The following is a 23,814-nucleotide window of genomic DNA, read 5'->3' as shown; positions in this document are numbered from 1 at the left end:
TCTCTGAAGTCTGGGAAGATACCATCAGTTGACCTCCTTATCATGTACATTTATTTGCCAATATCTTCATCTTTTCTTTTTTTAAAAAAAATAAACTTATTTATTTAAATTAGTTTCAAGTATACAGAACATTGGTTAGACATCTATAATGTTCATAAAACAATCCCCCCAATTGCTCCCTCCCTCTCCTGGCCTTCCACTTAACCATCATATTAATGCTAACTGCATTCTCTCTGCCATGCTCCCTGTACCCAACTATCTACTACTATTTTAGAAGAAAACATAAGCAGTAAACTCTTTGATATTACTAACAGGAACTTCTTTTCAGGCAAGAGAAACAAAAGAAAAAATAAACAAATGTGACTACATCGAACTAAAAAGTTTTTGTACAGCAAAGGAAACCATCAACAAAACAAAACAACAATAAAAAACATCCAACTGTTTGGGAGAAGATATTCGCTAATGATACATCTGATAAGGGGTTAATATCCAAAAGAACTTATACAACTCAACAACAACAAAAAAACAAACAATCCAATTAAAAAATGGGCAGAAGACCTGAATAGATATTCTCCAAAGAGGAAATACAGATGGCTAACAGACATATGAAAAGATACTCTAGGTTACTAATCATCAGAGAAATGCAAATTAAAACCACAATGAGATATCACCTCACACCTGCCAGAATGGCTATCATCAATAAATCAAAAAGCACCAAGTGTTGGTGAGTATGTGGAGAAAATAAAGGGAACCCTCATACATTGTTGGTGGGATTGCAAATCGGTATACCCATTACGGAAAACAGTATAGAGGTTCCTCAAAAAATTAAAAATAGATATACCTTTTGACCCAGCAATTGCACTTCTGGGTATTTATCTAAAGAAAACCAAAACAATAATTCGTAAAGATCTATGCACTCCGATATTCACGGCAGCACAATTTACAATAGCCAAGATATGACAGCAACCTAAATGCCCATTAACAGATAATTGGATAAAAAAATTATGGTTCATATACACAATGGAATTTTATTCAGTCATTTAAAAAAAAATGAAATTCTACCATTTGCAATGACATGGATGGACCTAGAGGTTATTAAGCTGGGTGAAATAAGTCAGACAGAGAAATATAAATACTATATGATTCCACTTATCTGCAGTATCTAAGGAACAAAAAGAACAAACTAATCAAAAATAGACTCACAAATACAGTGGACAATTTGGTGACAGACAGAGGGGAAAGAGGTTGGAAGGCTGGGAGAATAGAGTGAAGGATTAAAAAGACCACTTTTTGATTTTTGAAAGGTTGGATGCGGTTGCCATTATTTTCCTTGAACTCAATCTTTGCAATTCCATTGTAATAATACAATTGATTCAAATGGAAACGGATTGTTCTTATTGTCAGAAAAATATGATTAACTTAAGTCCACATTTTTAAAAGGATTTCAAAATATTTTAAAAGTCAATAAAATATTTATTACTAGCTTACACTTAAAACTTCAGAAGGCAATTGATCATTTCTCCTAACCACCCTTTTGTGGTCAGAGATCTAGGTACGTGTCTAGCACAATTATTTGTTGAATGAATGAATGAATGAATGAATGAATGAATGAATAACACTTTCAATAGAGTAGCAGAGCTATCCTTTAAGTAACATCATGTCAGTGACTTAATTAAATATGTTTCATTCTTTTTCAGTACATAAATTACTGAACCACACAAGTAGTTCTTACTTATTAAATATTAGATTTGTATGGCCTTAATTTTTTTATTGCCTAACTTTTCTTATTCGTTAATTGGCTATGAAAAGCCTCCTTACCCCTAAAGTATAGTATCTTCCCTAAATTATTTATAAAAATTTTAATCACTACTTGTCATGGAAAAAAAGTGTTTCAAGTGGCACTCATAGCACCTTTTTTTCTTCCTCAATTATGCCATAGACATAAAGCAGGATTCTCTAAATGAGAAAAAAAAAAGAAAAAAAGACTTTGAATCATATTTTTCAAAATATGCCCAATATATTAACTTTCATATTTCTTACATTAGTCTTAATTTCCATCATCTCTAGTATGTCTTCTGTTTGACTTGCTTCCTTCAATTTTAATTTCTATCTCATTCACTCTTTTTCTTGTACCCTTCTGCTTCCTCTACAGGCACCATCAGCATTAATCCACAATTCCCTAAGTTAACAATGAGGTTACCATTGAAGTTACCTGATGTCCAGATCTTCTCTAACCCACCGTCAACCATACATTTATATAGTCAGGGTATTTGAGTTTTTCACTGTGTTTTTCTTTCTGGGTAAGTGGAGATTACAGCAGGTGATGCCTTATTTGACCATTTCTTCTTCTGTATAAGTGAATAACTAAAAACCAGCAATCACGTGCTTTCTCTATTCTATTAGGGGAGTTCTGTTCAAAATGGATATTTACCCACGTTAAGACTTAAATAAAGAAGAGTATTTCTCTACTAAATTCCAAGTAGATAGAAAAGAAGCCACATCAACTTGTACACCCGTTGTAAGAAAAAACAGTTTTTGTTTTCTCTTCAGGTATTCCTGATGCGTTCCTCAGCCAGCTATAATATATTCTTGCTTAATTCACAGATTTATTTTGACCCTTCTCCAAGGTTAGATGTAATATAAGCTTCTCGACATAGCAGCAATTGCAGTATCCTGGAGAAGATTATTTGTGATAAATGAAAGGTAAGCAGGGGTCACTAGAACTCACAACAGAACAAAACATATCATCTCTTCTGTCAAAATGGAAAAAATAGCTCTTATTTAAATTACATAACTAAATCTCCAGTTATTAAATATTCTTTAGCATATAGTCTTTAAAAACCATTTTTAAACCATTACAATGACTTCAACAAATGTGCCTTCAAAATGCAGGCAGGCTCCTAAAACTTCAGGGCTATATATTTTATTTACCTATTCCCCCACATCCCCTAGTCTCCACTGTTTTTCAGAACTAACAAGTTATAACACCGTTATTTTTTCACTTGCCTTCCATGGTTTGCTATCTGATTCAATGAATGGGTGGGTTAAGCTTTTATGTTCAACCCACTTAAGCAGTCCAGATGCTATTATTCTTTATCAACAATGAGGAAAGCCCTCGTTCAGTACCATTCTATAAAACTGAGCAGGCACAGAATGCTACTTATTTTTCCTTTGTCCCACAGTCACTTTATTCTTGAAGGGGGAGAAAAGGGAGAAGATACATCTCTTTTGAGAGAGTTTGGTCAGCTGAGAAATTAGAGAAAATAGTCTACACAATAGACTACCCTTACTTCTGACACCAACTGCAAGTTCAGGTGGTTCCCCAAACCACCATTCTTGTTCAATAATTTGTTAGAAGGATTCACTATTGTATTAAAATCAGCCAAGGGAAGAAGTGCATTAGGAGAAGTCAGGAAGTACCATAAGTGTACCTTCCATTGTCTTCTCCTTGTAGAATTAGAAATGTTACTTTACTGGCATCAGTGTGTGACAATACAAATGGACTGCTGCCAATTAGGGAAGCTCAGCCCAGCCCTGTGTTCAGAGTTTTATTGAGACTCCATTACATAGGCATGACTGATTCATTGATTTGTTGTCCACTTGGTTGACTGTACTCTACAGACTCCAGCCCTTACCCTAAATCATGTTATTGGTCTTTCTCATGTGACAAGACCCCCTCAATCTGAGACTATCCAGGTGTGTTCAGTCCCCACCCTGAGTCATATTTTTAGACTATCAATAACGCCAGGTCCCTGGCAAATAAAGATGTTCCTATCAGTTAGGAAATTCCAAAGGCTTAGAGATTACCACGAAAAGCTGAGGTCAAGGGGCAGAATCCTTCTGGCATAAGATTAAATTCTTTACTACACATCTTCATTTTCTCATAAGCCTTTGATTTGGGGCATTTACCACATACTTATGGTTGCAGCCATGTCCTTAGGCATTTTGAAGGTCAATAAAATGTAGATGAAGAAAGCTAGCTTATAGTAAAACATATAGGGAGGCAAGGGAAAAGATGAAGGTAGGTGTAAAATGCAGCAGGATTCCTGGTTAGAAACCTAGACCTTGGCATTATGGGCTTGGAACCAATATGGCAAGAGCTCTTTTACCCACTGGCAACCATGAAGGAGTAGACTGCCATCAACATTAGTACCTGCATGAGAGGGGGCAGGCACTGCTAGTTCCGCATCTCTGAATGAAAAGAGAATGAACAGTAGCCTACGTGGTACATTTAGAGGAATTCCTCAAAGCTCCCGTACCCAACGAGATTGCTCGGACCTGCCGAATGCCGGAACTCAAACACCATTTAGGTTACGCTTTGTGTTTTCACTGTTAAAATACAAATATGTTAAACTAGTAGTAACCATGGATACTTTACTTTGATGTTGTTTATTGGGATTAGCAATGGAACTAAATTCTGATGGGAGAGGAGGAAGAAAAATTATGAATTGTAAAAACTTCATGAGGTTCTGAATGGAGAAAGATGAGAGAGAATTCCTCATGCCCACTTTGTCGCATCCATTTCGTAGCTCAGAACAGTGCACAGTGTGGCCAAAAATAGGGCAGCGCTCAGAGTCCATAGCAAACCCTGCTTTTCCCCCAGGTAGCTGTGGGACATAAATACCACAGAACATTAAAGTTAAAGGTCTGGGTTGAAGTCTTGGCTCAGCTGTTAACAACCTGTGACTTGTGAACATCAATTAAGCTTTCTGAATCTCTGTCACCTCAATTCTAATTTGGGAATAATATGAATTACCTCACAAGTATGAGGCTTAAATGAAATAACATATGGAAAAGCACCTTGTGAAACCTGTTTTCTTAACTACTATATAAATATATTATTAGTTGAGCAGATTGGAAAATAGCTTTAGCTTTTTTTATATCTAATTTTGAGACTATATATGTGTGTGTATGTGTGTGTGTGTGTGTGTGTGTGTGTCTTTAAACTTGAGAATTTAAATTACACATACATACATACATATCCTCCAGAGCAACTGGGTTCTACAAAATAATAATACTTGAAGAATATTATTAGAAAAACTATACTAAAATACCCCTAAAAAAGGGAGCTATACAGTCACACGAGTTAGGAATACTCAGGAATCTAGATATCTAAGTATTGCTCTGAGGGAATCTCAATACGAATTAGCACAGTGAAGGCTCTGAAAAGACCTACGAGAATAAACAAAGTGTAAGGCTACTTGACACAGAATTTCCCCAAATTATTCAAACACAGAAACTTCACTTCCTTTAAAATTTCTGAAAATCCAATGGAAACAGTGATCAGGAGAACACATTTTGAGAAATATGGTAAAGCAGAGTAGTTATATTTTTAAAATATAATAATAAGGCATCATGTCCTGCACATCCAAAGTTTTACAATGCCTGACCAGTAAGGAAGAGGATGCCAGCCATAGATGCTCATGCTGAGAACAAGGTCCAAATCTGTGCAGTTAAGTTTGTACTTTCAATATCGTCCAGTATCTCAATTTTCTTGACTAGCTACACTCCTCCCTTTATCTTACCTAGAATTTGACTTTTGGCTTTGTCTTCTCAGGTTTTCTACTTTGCTTCTTTCAGTAAATGTACCATTAAATCACCCTCAAAAGCCCATGGCCCTCCTGTGACAAGCCCATCAGGTGCTTCTTCCTATCTACTACCCCCAACAAAATGCAGTCTCAACAGACTGCCCTGAGTGCAGAGAACTGTGGGGAGTAGAATCATTTATCTCTATACAACACAAAACACCCTAATCACTTAGGGAATTTTAATGATTCACAATCATACTAGTAGTTTCTACCACTGACCAGCCTGAATGCTAGTAGAAAAGAAGGGAATGCTCCCTTTCATCTACGGGCATTACAGTAGGCTTTTCCAACAAATTAAGGAATTTATGGTTTCAAATTTAAGAAATAAAGCTGCACCATCCTAACCAAGAGATACATCCCAACGGCCACTGCTGACAGTGATACTGTTAACACATTGGTAGTTCACTTTACTCAAGCTTATAAATAAGCTTGAGTAAAATTTCACCACACACGGGTGAAATTTTACCCATATACTTCAAATCACACCCCATATACTTCAAAATTAAATGGAAAACAGAAATTCAGCTACACCATTCCAAAATCTACTGAACAGTAATAATATCTGCAGTAGAACATGTTAACTTTTTTAATCCAGGATTTCTTCTTTCAAACTATGTGTATTAAGTTCCTTAAGACAAACTAGGACTTAAATTGTAGTCAAAGAGCGGAGTGGGGGGGGGGGCATTTTTAAATATACCTTTATACATGATAAATAAGAGAAGTATGACATTAAAAAGAAAACTTTTAGCAGCAAGCAATGAAAAAGAAAAAATGGCTACATGCAGATTTGGCCATTTCAGTGACATAACATTTTCTTTTCCTTTTGGTTTCAGGCCTCTTTCCATGGGATTGTACCCATACCTTTAAAACACAGTTACACATAAAATGCCCTCTTTAAGATCTTCAGAAGCATTACATATCCAAAGAGTTGAGATACAAACTATTTAGCTTGCATTAATGAGTGGTGCGGTATTAATATGCAGTTTTATTTGCCACAACTTCCCAAGTCCTGCTCCCCACCATGACCTGTTTCCAGTGCCCCTTTTAATGTATTTCTGAGAACGCCATTCATCACATTATAATGATTTGTTTTCCTGTCTGTGTAACGAGAATGCAGAGTTTTCAGTAACAGAGTTCTGTATTTCTTACACGGATCCTAAACAGTCACTCAATACGTGTATGTATAACGAGCAAAACTTTAAATGAAGAGAATCATTACACTCATGCTATTTGTAGGAAGATTGTTTTCCTAGAATACCGACCAGGTTTAAGCACTAAAAATAAAGTATAAATCCCTTCCATTCCTTTTAGGAAAATGATATCAACTATACTTTTCACAAACAGAAAAATTCTTATATTTTAAACAGCATCGCATAGTGATTGAAGGGACAAACTAGCTCTACCACACCTTAGCTCTACCATTTAGTACATGTATGATCTCAGGTAAATTACTTAACACCTCTTTTCAGTGTCTCATCTGTAAATGAGGATTATTAATTCTATACGTGATATTACTTTACAGGTTTACTGTATTAAATGAGCTAACTAACACACATAAAACATTAGGGTAGCACCTAGCATGCAGAAAACATGATTTATGAGTTAGCTATTATTGTCATTATTACCCACCTTCAATATTTTCTAGTTCATCATTAATTATACCCTGTATAATCAAAGAACCCTGGATGATGCTAGGTCAGCCTACTTTAAGGTTGTCATAGTTGCAATATCAGGTAATTCTCATGCAATCTTTTTGAAATTGCAACTACGGTTGCTGACACTGGCCAGGCAAAGAACACTTAGTAAAAGCACTTCCAATGCTATTTTCAAATCAATGTCATGATAGTAAATCTTCTGCATGGATTCCAAAATGCAGGATGCTCCTTTACTAGGCTCATGGGAAAATGTCAGACAGTTACTGCTCTACTTTTCTCATAAACAGTCTATTTGTCCCTTTATTGTACTTGTCCCAATCTTTGTCAATATTGCCATATCCTTCTGTCAATTTATGTAAAGCAGAATGCAGTTGCCTTAATGCGAACTCGCTAGAACCCTGCTGAGGGCTTAAGGCTCTAATGCAATGCATCTTCACATGATGAACAAAATAACACTGCATTTTACACTGTTTTTCATGCTAAGAATGCATATCCATTTATCTCCATAATATAACCTCTGTTTCATTTCATACTATCCCCTAGTAATGCTCATTTAGGATTGTAGATTAATAAGTGTATTCGATTAATGATTTTGCATTTTTTCAAATTAAATCTTCTCACTAATTTTATAATTCAATTAAAATAAGCCATCAAGTTTTCTTAGCATGATTTGCTCTTTATAAGCCCCCTGCCAATTTTCCCCATTTTCATTGTTTGAGAAGACCTACTGCTGAAATGAAGCTGTGCATAAAGAGAAAATGTTTTCTAAACTTCCTATATTAGTTTGGCAAGGCTGCTAAACAAAATACCACAAATTGAGTGGCTTAAACAACAGAAATTTATTGTCTCACAGTTCTAGAAGCTAGATGTCTGAGATCAAGGTGTCAGCAGGGTTGCTTCCTTTTGAAAAATCTTTTGTGAGGAAAAATCTTTTCCATATCAGCTTCAGACGGATTAAAAAATGGGGCAAATAAGAGTATTCTCATCATAGACTTGTAAGAATTAATGATCTAATCCATACGAAATGTTTAGAATAGTGCCTAGTGCATGGAAGGTGCTTAGGAAATTTAGAACTATTATTATTTTACGAAAGATAACACTGAGGGGCTCAAGGATATAAAATGACTTCTCCAAGATAATGAATGCATGTGGTCATTGGTGAGACCCAATCTGAACTCCAGAACTGCTAAAGAGTTTCCATTTTTCATGTGCATAAACATCACGCTTTGAAGCAATGGAGACATTTGGGGACTCTGCCAGCATTGTTGTATGTTCAAGAAACCCTGATTGCTAGACTATATATTTGGAGAGCTGGACTTGGGGAAATAAAGTTCTTGCAGAATCATTGCAACCTTTGCATTAGGTTCTGGAGTAGTTGGTGTGGCTGGAACAAGAAAAACTGAGGAACTGCTGCCCTGGATGTAAATAAAAACATATTTTTGGGGGGCGGGGGGATATCCCATGTGCATCTCTTATTGCAACCAAGAGAATTATTTGTATTATTATTATCCCTTTTGAACTTGCTGTGCTTATCAAATCTGTGGGAAATATTCCATTTCCTATGCCCAATTTCACATTATTGTTTCTTTTATCTTTAATAATAAGTTGCCTTTTGTATTTTTAAATCTTATAAAAAACCTTCCTTTATCTGCTGGCATGTCAAAGATAAACCCTCACCTGTCTTCTTTTGGGACAGAAGCTTCCTCCATCATAGACCTTGTAAGTACATTATAATCATAGGTTTCCTGGTCTCTATTTACCACTACATTAAGGATACCATATTCATTTTAAGTATTTGCAGTAATTAGCACACAGCCTGGTGTATAAATATTTACTGACTAACTGGGAGACTGATTATTAAACTGAATGACTGACTGAATGAATGAATAAAAAAAAACAGAGTCTTAGCATCCAATCATTAGGCATATTATAATTCACTTGACTTATAATTTAATAAAATTATGTTAATAATTATGTAATATTAATAATTATATAATATATTAATAATTAATTTAAATTAAATTATAAGTCAAGTGAATTATAATATGCCTAATGACCAGAGAAAGGCAAGACGGAAAAGTGAAGGTAAAGGTGTGATTTGCGTGTGATATTAATTAGTTAATGAAGCTCCAAGTTGTTCTGCCTGGATCCATAGAATTAAAAAAGAGAGAATATTTCACCCAGCTATCTAGCCTGTGTTCAAATCTTCAAAGTATTCACTAGATTCCTTTAATCAATTGCTATTTTAGAAAGTACTTCATGACTTTCCAATTGTCCACATTCATTTTCTTTATTTTTCCTTATTGTAGACAGATTTTTCAAATGAGTTAAGTAGATCAGCAATTTTTAGAATCATTATTAACTTCAAGCATTTTTCTCAGTTATTGGTATATCCCTTCTCTCTCTCTGACTAGATTCTTTTCTTCATTTTTAAAAGGTCATCTGTTTCATTTTCTAACTTTTTTTTTCCCCATATGTCTCAAATAAAGTCAACTTTACCCTATACCAAGAGCAACCCATGTTTACCATAACTAATCCTAGACACTTTATCAGATCTCCATTTTTGGATAAAGATACAAGTGATTTTCTATTGTGTTCTAAAAAATAAGTAAATAATTAGCATTCATCTAGATTTCAATCTGTCCCAACAAAGTAAACTGGTAAAGCTGTTACCATGAAAACATTTTACAAATAATTTAAACAAATATTTTGATCCCTAAGTATATTAAAATTAAAACATATATTCACTGACCCCCACAATCCCACTGTTAGGAATCTGCAGCACAGAAATAAAAGCACCCCATTATTGCGCCCTGATTGTTGTGCCAAAAAAACTGAAAACAAAATGAATGTCCATCATGAATGTATGTTGGAAAACTTATGGTACATCAATATCATGGAATATTATGTAGTTGTTCATATATGATTATATGAGTCCAGAGAAATACAAGAGTATTCAGCAGTTTGTTACTGGGGAGAGGAGAGGAAGCTGGAGAAAAAGAGAGAAGAAAGAGGAGGGTAAAAAAAAAATGAAGGACATTCATGAAAAAACAATATCTAGAAGACAATCACATATAAAATTGTATATATGCGAATCAATATGAATAAACACAAAAGCATAACCACATGGTATCTGAGGAAAACAGAACTGCCCATTTTTACTTTTTTATTATTTTACTTTATTATTGTATTTTTATTGTATTTATTGCATTGTATTGTATTTTTTATATTGTATTACTGTTAATTTTTTATACTCGAATTTTTAATTTGAATTACTTATCACTTGAATTATGTATATAATTTGAAAAACATTATTTGTATTGCTATATATATATATGTAGAGAGAGAGAGAGAGAGAGAGATGGAGTAGTGTCAATCATATCAAGGATTATAAGGATTATGTACTCATAATTCAGAGTTCAAACCCAGCCACTGGATAAGAGATAGATTATGGGCAGTACCTCTAGACTATAATTAAACTTTTTGATAGAGTACATGTCCTATCAATTACATTCTTTTTAAAAACAACATTTGCTGATTTTCATTTTTAATCCACTTTCAAGACACAGCTAATGTCATTCTTTCTTAATTGGGTTATTTACTTGTCTCCCCAAATACTTGATTTCCAAGGAAGTCTCCAAAATTCCTCTTAAAAAATCCTTTTAAATTGGCATACTTTGTGATATCTCATTTTTTTCTGGATAAAATATGATACCATGTAGGGGATGCCTGAATTCCTGCTTCAGGATATATACCCCTCAGAATGCATCAATTTTTGTTTTTGAATTCAACAGTTCTACAGTGAGAGAAGAAACATCAAAATCTATAGATAAACACACTTGGACAGCAATACCGAAAATGCAGTTCAGACTCCTGAAAGTATTTTGTATGGTTGTTCTTTGTGATATACAAACTTGTGAAAAGACCCACTGATTCTGCCTGTGTTCAAAATAATCCAATATTTTCGCCAACCCAAAATTGAAAAATATGATGTCTAGCTACTTGAATTGCAGAAAGCATTTTCATTACTTCAGTAAATAAAAGTTGTTAAGAAATTGGAATAATCAAAATATTCAAGTACTGATGTAGAAAATAAAGAACAAATTAATCCAGGTATAATTTCTAGGCCATTATCATTACCATATGTCTCTTTAATTACCTTTCCCCTCAGGGACTTGATGTTTTGAAAGATTTTCTCTACCTAAGCACATGAATTAATAAAGTAATAATTAATTAATTTTTTAAAAATTTTAATGAATCAGTGACATGTGTAATCGCCCATCACAGCTACTGATCGAAATGAGGAAACCAGAGTTGCACGTGTAGTTGAAACAATTTACTTAGAGACAAATAACTTGTTGTCACAGATCAATGTAATTTCTGTTAGCTTCTTTAAAATAATTGAAACAGTTGAAGACACACCATAGAGCTCAACATGTACACTGATCTCTGTCTCAGAGTCAAAGAATAAATTGGGGTTAAAATTCAGCTACATTTTAATTCATAAATTTGTTTTTTTAAAAAGTATGATCCATATACAAGAAGAGCTGTGAGGCGACCCATGAAAATATTGAGCCTTAACCTTATGCCAAGGGTAGAGGAGACAAATGGACATCAGAGATGAATGCTCAGTAACTTTTCAATTTCACTTACAAAGATTCAGGCAACGGATAGAAGACAGAAATATCAACATAAGATGATGAGTACATTATTTTCATTAGCTTCTATACCTATGTAAGTTCTTCTATAAGATTGGTTTTGTTTTCTTTCTCCTGCCCTGAAAAGATTAACATGAATATGTTCACATTCTCTGGAAACTAGAATCAGACGACCAAGTCAAAACAAATTCTTTTGAAAGCATCCAATTGCATAGCAGTGTAGTAAAGGATATAAAATTTTGCGTACAAGCAACATCTTAGACGCATATGTTCAAAATTGACAGCTGATAGAGTTCCAACCTTGAGGACTAGGTTACCAAGTTTTGAAACTCAGAATTGTGCAGGTGTTATTTTTTTTCTTTCTTCTTTTTAGTAAAGGATACAAAAGTAGTAAATATCACACAACATTGAATTTTTGTTAATCCTCACTTTTTTCATTCACAAACCACAGAGATCTCACAGAAGAATACTGTACCAGTACTTTTAAACCATAGCTCCATTAAAGATTTAACATCTGAGGTCAGAGTGAGGTTTTCTTATTAAGCTGCCATTTCCTTTATAAAATAGACCATTTTGTACTTACTGCTACCCTTCGAACTCTGATAGTGAATAATTATAACTGAATTGGAAAAAAAAAAAACTGCAAAGCATAATTTGTGATGCTGAGTACACTGTAGGTTGTAGATTTTTGCTTAGTGGCTCATTTTAAATGCTCACTGATATCCATAGGGACAACCCTGCCATTAGTCTGAATCGACAAAATTTGCTGGCCCCTAAAAGCAAAGCAGACAACTCCAAATCATAATACGGATGGGTCCCCAGCTTACAAGAGTTTGACTTACGATTTTTCAGCTTTACAATGGTGAAGAAGCAATACACAATGAGTAGAAACCATGCTTTACATTCTGAATGTTGATCTTTTCATAGGCTAGTGATATGTGTGGCACGATAAACGCCCTTGGGATGCTTGGCAGCAGCGGTAAGACACGGCTCTCAGCCACAAAATCACCAGGGTAAACAACTCACACTTACGGAGTAGTATTAAATGCATTTTGACAGGATATTTTCAACCTAGGAGAGTTTATTGGGACATAACGCCATCATAAATATAGGAGCATCTATAAAATGGTCTTGTTGGTGACTCACCATATTGACAGTGGGGTCCCTGAAAACCTCCAGTGCACTGGCATCTCTGGGATTCACTGTCTGAGCTCCTCCTTCCATTAAAACAAGTCTCTACTGCAGAGACAGCTAAAAGGTGGGGAGATAAGGCGAGATGGAGAATGAAGTTGAGGGAAAGAAAATCCTCAATGTAAGTACCAAGTTGCTAATATAAATATAATCTAGAAATTTCCAACAGCCTCCACCCCCCACCCCATGTCAAAGTTAAACAGTGTTTTCATTAAATGTTAAGGCCTTGCCCTCTAAAACCTTGTAGAGCTCTGCATGTGGTAGCATCCGTATAGCCTCAACTTGTAGAAATGCAGAATTGCAGGCTCCACCCCAGACCTACTGAATCAAAATCCACATTTTAACAAGATACTAGGTGATCTGCATTCACATTCAAGTTTAAGTAGCACTAGTCTAAAGAAACTCAATGGATAGGATGATCATGTGGCCAAAACAATCTAAAGATCAATCAAGAAATAGCAACACTTACTGGAAACAAAGGACTATGATAGTTGTCATACAACAATATAAAGAGTTCATCTCATGGTCATTAATTTCCAGAAGTTCATAACATTGTTGAGATGACGCCATGGGCGGATATTTACCCTGAGCTTAAACCAGCCAGCTGCAGTGGCCTGGCACTGCCTGCAAATACAGCGACCCTGGGAACACCACTTAACACTAGGCCTGCTTAACATGGGAAGCCTGAGGCAACTGCACTAAGATATTTCAAGAGCAGAAAGCACAGTGGGGAAGAAAGCAGGATGGTGACAATCTCCCTAAGGTACAGGATAGCAGGAGAGATAAATTGCTGAGCTGTGGTGCCGCATTGATTGCAATACACTGAAACATTTTAAGTGACTTGGCAATAACCATAAGCAGAGGTAAAGGAGTTGCTAGACAGAGCCATCTCTCCCGCTGTGAATGAACTATATATTGCCACCACTTCTGCTGTTTGAATGCTGTCAAACTCCTCCAAAGGTTCTAGAATATTCTCACCAGACATTTGCATACCTCGTCTTAAAAAGTAAGCCATCTCCAGAGTTCTGCAATTAATCACATGTATGAGGTGAGAAATCCCATTTAGATTTAGTATAGTGATTTCCCTCTGGACTTTTGAGTCAACCGTGGATTACAAATTTGATGATTTGGGACAGGGGCAAATGGAAAGGGAAGACAGAAGTCAAGGTGTAACTGGCTAGCTTTAAATACACTGTCTTTTAAATAAAGAGACAGAATATAAAGCAGCAGTTCTATGTGTCTTGAGTTCTGACTTCTCATTAGAAACGCTTAACAGAAAAGCTTTTTGTGCATTTTTGCACGTCATGTATGAATTTTCAGTCCAAAGAGATGCTCTGAATCTGTGGTGATTCTAAAGATGCCTAAAACTTGACAGGCATATTAGTGAAACCCTATACAGAGTGAAACCATTACTTCAAGTGACAGAGAGTTAGACAGGAAGAATGATAACTTACAGCGTAGACAGCCAGGGTCATCATCCCGCCGGCTCCAACCTGGGCAGCACCGGTAGATGGTCTGCAGCTCCATGCTGTATGCCTGTCTGTAGATGGTATAGTACTGGGTCCTAGGAAACATAGCAATCTAGATCAGTAATGCTTCCTCTTAAAGCAAAGTTGTCATCTCAAACCCAACTCCTGCCGTTTACACACATATGCACATGCACACACGCACACCTCATTACATATGCAACCAAGATTCAATATAGGTACAGGTTAATAAAAATTAAGAGGAACCTCCATGTCCTATGATATAAACTATCCTAAGAGTCACTCAAGGGATCAAGAATGAAACCCAAAATGATGAAGAGAATAATGAAATCATGAAGGATAATAAGGTACATGCTTTTTTGACATGACTGTGAAGGTCCCTCATACATTGGTTCCACCATAGCATGCATTCTCAACAGTGGTGACATCACCCACAAGTGGGTGACAACTATTTCTTAGGTAGTGGAGGTGGAAAAAATCTTACCTAATACAATGATCTGTGGTCCTACAAAGGAGCACAGTATATAACAATTATAAAGGATATCTGTGGTATTAAAACCTTATAGGGGAGGAAGACAATTACCAAAAATTTATTTAAAAGTTTACAAAGGTTCTTTACGGGGACAATAATGAACAAAAGGTTGAAAACACTAAACTATAGCTATCTGTACTGACCTTTTAATATACCATAATACCAAACATCTCTAAACTGGCTAACTTCCTTTCTATCAAATCAATGTTATATTTATTCTTTCTGTCAAAAGAATTAACATATTTTCTCCCCTTTATATACCAATCCTCATATCTCTAGCCCAAACCTCCTTCATTATTTGAAGCCAATTTCAAGGTACACTTCCTCCAACTTCTCTTTCCCCACTATGCCAATGTATAGTGAGTGCTCTTTTTCTTCTCTCAAAACAGGACTAATTGGTCACTTTTTTATTATCACTTTTTATGACATTTAGTTATTCAACATCTTGAAGTGTAACTTAATATTTTGTTTGTGCATGTCTCCAATATAAGTATACGGACATAAGTATAGGTCTGCATACTTATATACAAACAAAAGGGATATTAGTTTGGCAAAGATGCCAAACACTGCCTCAAATCCAAAGCTAGTCTCATAAACATTTACCGAATAAAAAATAGATAAAATTACTGAGCTATTGAGAATAAAAATATAAAATGTTCTATCAATTCATGTTTGTTTTTCCAAGTCTGATGTCTATTGGTAGTGAACTTTCTTTGGTTCAGTCTAATATCAACAATAATTAAATCTCATGGGGGGAATATAGAAAATCTAAATAAGAAGCCATTTTCAAAAACAAGTACTCTGATGAACAAATTGAGTACCTACTATGTAACAAGCATTGTGTCACATGTATCAAATATGTTTTCAGTTAATCCTCATGCACGGTATTATTTTTCTAACTTCACAGACTAAGTAAGGCACAGGGAAATGTAGGAACTTTGCCTAAGGCCACAAAGCTAATAAGAGCCAAGGGAAGTCTTCTGATTTAAAGATCCAGAGCATAGACCAAAAAAATTATACATCTGAAGGTTAAACACACACACACACACACACACACACACACACACACACGAGCATGCACACGTATTATGTAAATATTCACCATAAATTATTTAGCCTTATAATATTTTATTTAGTTTCATATTATCAACGTCCTGCTATTTCTATACAATGGCAAACTCAGTTATTTATAATTAATTATATTATAATTAAATGTTCCCAACTTTCCTTTGGCAATAGAGGTGGTAGTAGTAATAACAGTAATAATAATTAATAACAATAATAAATTTATTAATCTAAAGCCATACTTTTTTAACCCTCGATTCAGACCCAATTGATTCATTTACATAAAACTTAGTCCACTAGCACTTATCTGTATTAAGAGGTACTTAGATGTTTTGTAAAACTATTTTAAAACTTTGAAAAAAAATGTCCACATGAAGCCTTGACGCATAAAAAGCTCTATACTTGCTTTTTCTCTCCTTTCCCAACCTGCTGAGTTAATCCTAATTCAAAGGCCACAGTAAAGTCAAAGAAGCGCCTGGTTTTAAAGTGTTAGAAGACAACCAAGGGCAGGTCAGACGGTCTTTCACCGCTGTAGATGCCCCAGATCCAGGCATACTAAATTTAGCAAACTAATACAATATTCCTTGTTTCTCCCAGTCTTCTGATCTTCAGCTCTCAATAGTCTATTCTCTCAAGTGGTAAAATTAGTGCCATCTAACCCAAAACATCTCACCCATCAATGAGGCTTAAAAAGTAAGTGAATAATATATCCTGTCTCTGAAGGAAAACATATTATTCTAAAAGTTCCTGGCAGGCATATCTTCTGCTTATTTACTTAATTGTATAATTATTTTCTGAAATTGATTGGAGGAAATCTTTATATGCAGCTGGGGTTTTTGGTGTTGATGTTCAGTAACCCTTACCTCCGCTCATAACCCACACACCACCTTGAGCCAGCACAGCCCTGCTTCTAGAACTTGACAGTGTGTGTGAACGCTTGGACACATGGGTGTGGAAGGCCCACCACAGTCAGTTGCTGTTCTTCACAAACATTTGGCCTTGGAAAAAAAAAAAAGAGAGAGAGAAGCGATGCAATAAAAATAGATTGTTTCTTTATGTTTACACACGAATCATTCATTCCTCCATTTTCCACAAAAAGCTTGTGATGACTTACATAAAAACATAACGTAAGAAAGGAAAATACAGGCAAGATAAAAAAAAAATTTAGGCCCAGATTTTAAAAATAAGGAGACATTTACAAGATAAATATAAAAGCCATAAGTTTCCATGGGTTTAGAAAAACTGAGGTACAAATTAAGTTCTGAGATCTTTGGGAGACAAAATTTTAAAAGGAACAGAAATGCACAGTTCTCAATATACGTGAAGAAAAAAACAGGCAGTTTCATTAAAAGCAGTCAAATTTTTCCTAGAAATTATTTCTGAACAATGTTTTCCATCAGCATGCTTAGTTCAACTTCACACACAATGCTTGTTTAAACATAAATATTTTCCAACCAGCACCATTATATTAACATTTCTTTATGGAAAGTTTACAGAAATGTACAGGATTTTAGACACATGATCTTTAATTTTTAAATATGTGTAGGTAAATAACACTGGTCACCTGGACTGTCAGAATTAAAATCCTTTTGTAATCTGAGGAATGCTTTACTTAGTGATGAATGATTCACTAGTCCACATCAATTGTTTTGTATTTGAAAACAAAACTAATTATAAAAGCAAGTTGGCACAACCACTGATATTTTTCATGTATCCAAAGTTACCTGCATATCATGCACTAAGCTCCCTGGGGTCAGACTTTGATGTTTTTTCTTGCCATCAGAAAACCCAGTCTAGCTTTGTCTTTGTACTCCTAATCTGCTGAAAACAGAAATGATTTCTGATTCAAGAATTCTAACCAGCTGTTAAATAACTCTGTGAATTGTCCAATGACACAATAATAATACTGATAAGAATCTTAAATAGTACTTCCCACACTAAAATCAGTTACATCTATATCACCTAGATCACCATTTTTGATCATTTGTTTCTATGGCTCTGACTAAATCTTACCATGTGATTTCACTTACAGCTCAATTCTCACTTCCAGCTATATCTATATCTATATCAGTATATGTACACACACACACACACACACACACACACACACACACACACACACGGTAATTGGACTGTTATCGTTACCTAAACTGAATAAAATGCAAGTTGAATTTTATGAGTTTGCATAGGACATTTCAATGCTTTAAGTAAATACTGTTATAAAATTTAAATGTAAATGTTGCACATAAGTCGGACAACCATAAAAAATTCAAGAATTGGGCAGCAGGCCTAAAGAAAACCTTAGCTTTTAAAAATTCCATATTAGAGTCTCAGTAAACTACCTATTGTACACCTTTATGTGGGCTTAGGTGTTTTTTTGTGAGCCAACTAGCCCCAGCTGGAATGAGCTTACCACACCTTTGTTTTTTCAACCAATAGTTTGAAATCTTACACCTCATACAGACTGAAACTTCATTTTGTAACCCACTCTTTCTCTATTATTCCTCCAATCACCCATCCACCTATCTATCCATTCGCTCATCTGTTCGACAAAGTCATTTATTTTGGTGTGATGAAATCAGACTGGGAAGGAGAATTAGCCAATACAAAGACGCATTACTGAGCCAGCCAACACTTTAGGTGACTAGCTCACCAAAAGGTTGCGGGAACCTGGACTTTTATACACTAATTCCTGCCAGCGATTCACGATTCACGGAGCACTACTTCCTTTCTAGCATCGCAGGCGGAAGCACAGGTAAGCAGTGTCAGCCTCCAGAAGCCAAGTAAGTCTCAGAGGCAAAGAAATGCAAATGCTGGCTGTTGGAAACCTGGCAGGTACGCAGTGGTAGAGGAGAGGGGAAATGTGTGCTGCGGGTGGTACAAACAAAAGAAAGTCCTATTCACTTTTCATTGACAATCTAAATGGAAGAGAGATGGAGGTGGAGAGAGAGGGCAGAAGGCTCCCACATAAACACAAAATATGAAGTGCTAAAAAGAAGCAATAGGGGCTGAAACAAAGATTCATTAATTAGGAGAGGCCTCACCGAAGAGGTGACACTGTGACTTGAAAACGTCAAAAGCCATCCACGGAAGAGACAGGGGATGTCGTGTAGGTGGAAAAAATAGAATGAGCAGAGGCTCTAAAAGAGGAAAATGCTTGGCCTCCAGAGAATCCGAAAGGCCAAATTGGCTCAAATGATGAAATGCTTGATAGGGTAGACAGGGCTTTTTAGGCACAAGAGTTTTGACTTTATTCTCAGGGCACTAGAAGCAAAGAAAGGTTTTTAGAATTCTGATTTCTGGCCTCGTTACCTAAAGCCAGGACCTGGAGATGGACTCGTGATACTCTCTCTGACACCAACTGCAGCTCCCCTCCTTGACATTGACTTAGGATATTGTCTGCTCCTGGACACTACAAGTAATAGCCCAGCCCAAACCAACCTGGTCCCCAAGTCCCCAAAATCCTCCATGCTCCCCTTAGGGTTTTCTTCATTCCTACAAAGAAAGACATCCTTAAAGAAAATCTGCACCTTCAGAGAAACCCAACTCCAGCAGCACCAGTGAACATGGAAAGGCACAGCACAATTTTTATTAGTCACGAGGAAGTTGTATTAAACTAAAGTTTCTAGAAAACTACCTGTAATGGAGACTGTCACCACGTAATTTCTCTAGTAACATCATAAGAAATGTTAATGTGACTTCATAACTTCACACATTATATTATGAATCATAGTTAACAAGCAACATAGTTTTGGTTAAGGTGAGTTTTTATTTTAGGTTAACTTATGCTAGGAAAATTTTTGGTAATCAGTAATATCATTCTTGCCTCCTAAGTACATGTGGCTAAATAGAGGAAGTCACTTGGTTATTCTGCAGGTGTCCTGAGGATATTTTAATTAAAAATAATTATAATAAGTTTCTGTGTTAACTATGAAAGCTATAAATGCTAGAAGTAAAAACATCTGAACAATGAACAAACGAGGTTGCCCCCAAGATGCTCCAGATGTAACTGCTAATCATCTGATGTGTTCATATCTAATTCTTGTGGGGAGCACACATATTTTCACATAAATGAGATCATACCCTACTATTGTTTAAATTGTTTAACAAGGTTTTTTTAGGTAAAATTGGTATATAATATTACATATGTTTCAGGTGTACAACACTGAAATCCATATACACTATAAAGTGATCACCACCAAAAGTCTAGCTACCACCCATCACCACACACACACACACACACACACACACACACACACACACACACACTCTACATCTTCTTTACCCATTTATCCATCAGTGGACATTTCAGTTGTTTCTCTGTCTTGGCTACTGTACACAGGAATGTATATATCTTTTCATATTGGGTGTTTTTGTATTCTTCAAATACCGAGAAGTGTAATAGCTAGATCATATGGTAGTTTTATTCTTACTTTTTCGAAGAATCTCCATACTGTTTTTCATAGTGGCTACACCAATTTACATTCCCACCAATAGTGTACAGGGCTCACTTTTCTCCACATCTTCTCTAATGTTTTAATGAGTATTTTTTAACTTAGCAAACACCTTGGCAAGAATATTTTTTCAGTTCGAAATCTAGAGAATTACTTTAACCTTTTTTTCCAGAGTATAGACTGATCAGAATACTATAGCATAATTAATTTCTCCTACATCCTATTGATATTTAGTCCCTTCTAATAGTTTGTGACTATAAACTTTGATACCGACCCCCTTATGTAAACAACCGAATTACAGATTAATTTTTTTCTTCTTAGATTTCCTTATGAAATATTTGTTTCTTCTGAATATTTGTTTCTTCTGCATTCTTTTAGTTCAGGTTTTATTTTTTGGGCTCTCTCTGTTTCAGGCTTTCTCAAATACCAGGTTATCATTGCCTATCTATATTTATGCATGAACCACCAGAAGCTTATTGGGAGCTACGTGTGATAGAAAGCACTTATAACTGGTGGGCTCAGTGACAGGTAATTAGGAATACTTTTTTTTGAGAACCTCCTAGATGTCAGTGTATGAAATCTTACTTTTAGGGCCATTCAGTTTTCCCAGAACAGTATCCCCAAACTGCTGCCCTGAGGATACAAACACCTTGTGGCCAGTGCTTGAGGCCAGACAGGGGAAGGGAGCCCTGCTGTTTTAAGACCAAACCCAGCCTGGGCAGTGCCAATCTGCACCCCTTCTGATGCTTCTCTGGTTCTCGTTCTCCACAGGAAGGAATCAAGGAATCAAGCCTCTTTTCCATTCTCTCTCTCTCTCTCTCTCTCTCTCTCTCCACCCCCTCCTTTTCTTCCTTCTTCCCTCTTCCCACTTTCCAGTGGAAGTATATCAGGGCTATTTGTCCAGCTCTGCAGTTTGGAGAAAGAGACCTGGAAATTCCAACAACTTTACCACAGTCTTTTGAACACTCTTTTTCTCCAGGCCCACGCATTTCTCCCATGCATTCCTTGCCTCCATGCTAAATGATAAATGTTGCATCTCTCTAGCTTCCCTGTGAAGGGACCGACAACCTGCCAGAATGGTCTAAAGATAACATCAAAGTAAAAACATCTGAGCTACAGATGCAGAAGGAAATCTTACCAGAACTTCCCTATCTGACTAAAACAGAGATTTACAAAAGCCATCTGCCACAGCTGCCCCTCCCATCACTCAACCATCACCACTACCACGGCTTCAGGGAAGTCTCCAGTTGGGGGCACAACTGACCTTGGGCACTGGGACATTTGAAAGCAAATTTGTGTAAACAGACTTAATCAGAACCTTCCATCCCTTGAAGCCCTAACACCCTCTCCCCTTTATTAAACTGGTACAAGAACCCTTAACCCTAGCTGTTACCAGAGCTAATCCCTATAAAGTACTCTTGTATGTTTGAGTAATAAACTTTCTCCTGTTAATTTTTCTAATTTATAGTCCCCAAAATACTCGAACCTAAGTTGGTAGAGAAAAAGATTTTCCTCCCGACAGTGTCAGCAACAAAGATGGAATTGTCAGAAATCTTTGCTCATTCTGGAGACTGTAGTTGAGTCCCTGGGGTCTCTGACCAAGCTGGCAAAGGTAAGATGTCTTACCGGTCAGACTCCCAGATCTCTGCTTGTTGTCCAGTTGAGCAAAAATGGTAAGAGCCTCTCATCTTTTCAAAAAGAAATTTTCAAAAATTTAAATTTACAGGAGAAAATTTTTCATTACAACTAGTCTTGTTCTTTGTATACTGTGATTCTTCTTTTGGATCTCCCAGGGATACCCATCGGGCTCTTTCTGTCACTGTCTTTTGTGCTACCGTTTAGGATTGTAGTATCTAAAAGTGCTCGTCACATGGAGAATCATAGGATAGAACACCAGCGTGGGGCCCAAAAGCCTGTCGTTTGAGCTAGCCTCACGGACAGGTGAGTTTGTGGTTTTCGCAGCACCAGAGTCTGCTTAGATAAATTTGCTATGAGTTGTCAATAAAACCAGAGTTTCTCTTTCTATCTTAATTTTGTGTCCTGAGAGCCTGACTTGCAACCAGAGAGACCACTCTCTCTCTAGTTCTCTGCCTGCCAGAGGGCACCGATTGTCGGGTCTGCACTCAGAGATGGCCAGCCATCAGGTTGGGGGTCTGAGAGATGAGGTGTACAAGCAAAATCTTCTGCCAACTAGTGCCTACTCTCAAAGAGGTTATCTTAAGTCTAAATCATAAAAGAGTCTAAACCCATAATGACCCTTGCCATCTCTTTTCCCATTGTCTTTGTAGCGCTGAGACTTTCCATCTCAGTATCACCCATCTGGTATCATAGATTAGATGGTTCATGATGGAAGGTGCCTCAGTTTTGTGAGAGGACTGGAACTCAGGGTTTTTACTACCTACGACAACTTGGTTTCCTTCTTTTCAGCTATAGTTAGGAGTGATTTTGGATTATGGGGGCTGCATCTTCTGTGCCTTCTTCACAGATGACTATTATGTTCATGACTAAGCTATAAAAGGCTTACTGGTTTGAGTCACATTTGGAATGTGTATACCTATGCAGATCCTAACTGTCAATGGCCAGATGATGGATTCTTTAATTTAGAAAATGTTTATATTTAAATAACTTTTAGAGAGTTTCATCCTTAACAAATGTCCTACTGCAGGATCACATGGAAAAAACATAAAAAAGTATTACGGCTAGCCAAAAACACTCCCTTAACAAAATTAAAGAGCAGAAGTCACTCAAATTCTAGTCCCCTTGCACTCATCAGGGGCTCTCAAGGGACCACCAAAAGCAACAACCATCTGGGGCCAAAAAGGCTAATTGAAAACAGACCAAATATTTTATCCACTCAGATGAATTTGAAGACAGCCAGATGGCTATTTGATTTCTCTTCAATCTCTCTACAAATTTTACTCTACAGCGTCCACAAGATTATATATTGGAGCAAAAGAAAACCTTAACAATCTTTTTTATAAAAATTGGTAAAAAGCTTTTGCTCTTATATTGAGCTGATAACAACTTGTTCTACATGCCAAAAGTACAATTAGGATAAAAATATAAAGATGGGCAAAAACAAAAACCAACTCATAAAAACTAGTGAATTTTGCATTACTGTGTTATGCTTAACTTGGGGCAAAAATTTTATAATGGAAGCCATAAGATCTCATTTTGCATTCAT

The 23,814-nt window shown here is 36.2% G+C and overlaps 1 protein-coding gene across 1 annotated transcript in view; it reads right to left on the bottom strand.

Moving 5' to 3' along the window:
- Nucleotides 1-23,814, bottom strand: part of LOC107512506 (multiple epidermal growth factor-like domains protein 6) — a 495,076-nt gene that overhangs the window by 447,908 nt on the left and 23,354 nt on the right. Inside the window, 2 exon segments of the mRNA XM_036219008.1 lie at nucleotides 13,048-13,152; nucleotides 14,547-14,656. Of these exon segments, the coding sequence (XP_036074901.1) occupies nucleotides 13,048-13,152; nucleotides 14,547-14,656 (215 nt within the window).

This window comes from Rousettus aegyptiacus, unplaced genomic scaffold (assembly GCF_014176215.1).
Source record: "Rousettus aegyptiacus isolate mRouAeg1 unplaced genomic scaffold, mRouAeg1.p scaffold_m13_p_4, whole genome shotgun sequence".
NCBI classification, from domain to species: domain Eukaryota; kingdom Metazoa; phylum Chordata; class Mammalia; order Chiroptera; family Pteropodidae; genus Rousettus; species Rousettus aegyptiacus.
The sequence above is the reverse complement of the archived record's forward strand: the minus strand, read 5'-3'. Positions and strand labels throughout refer to the sequence as shown.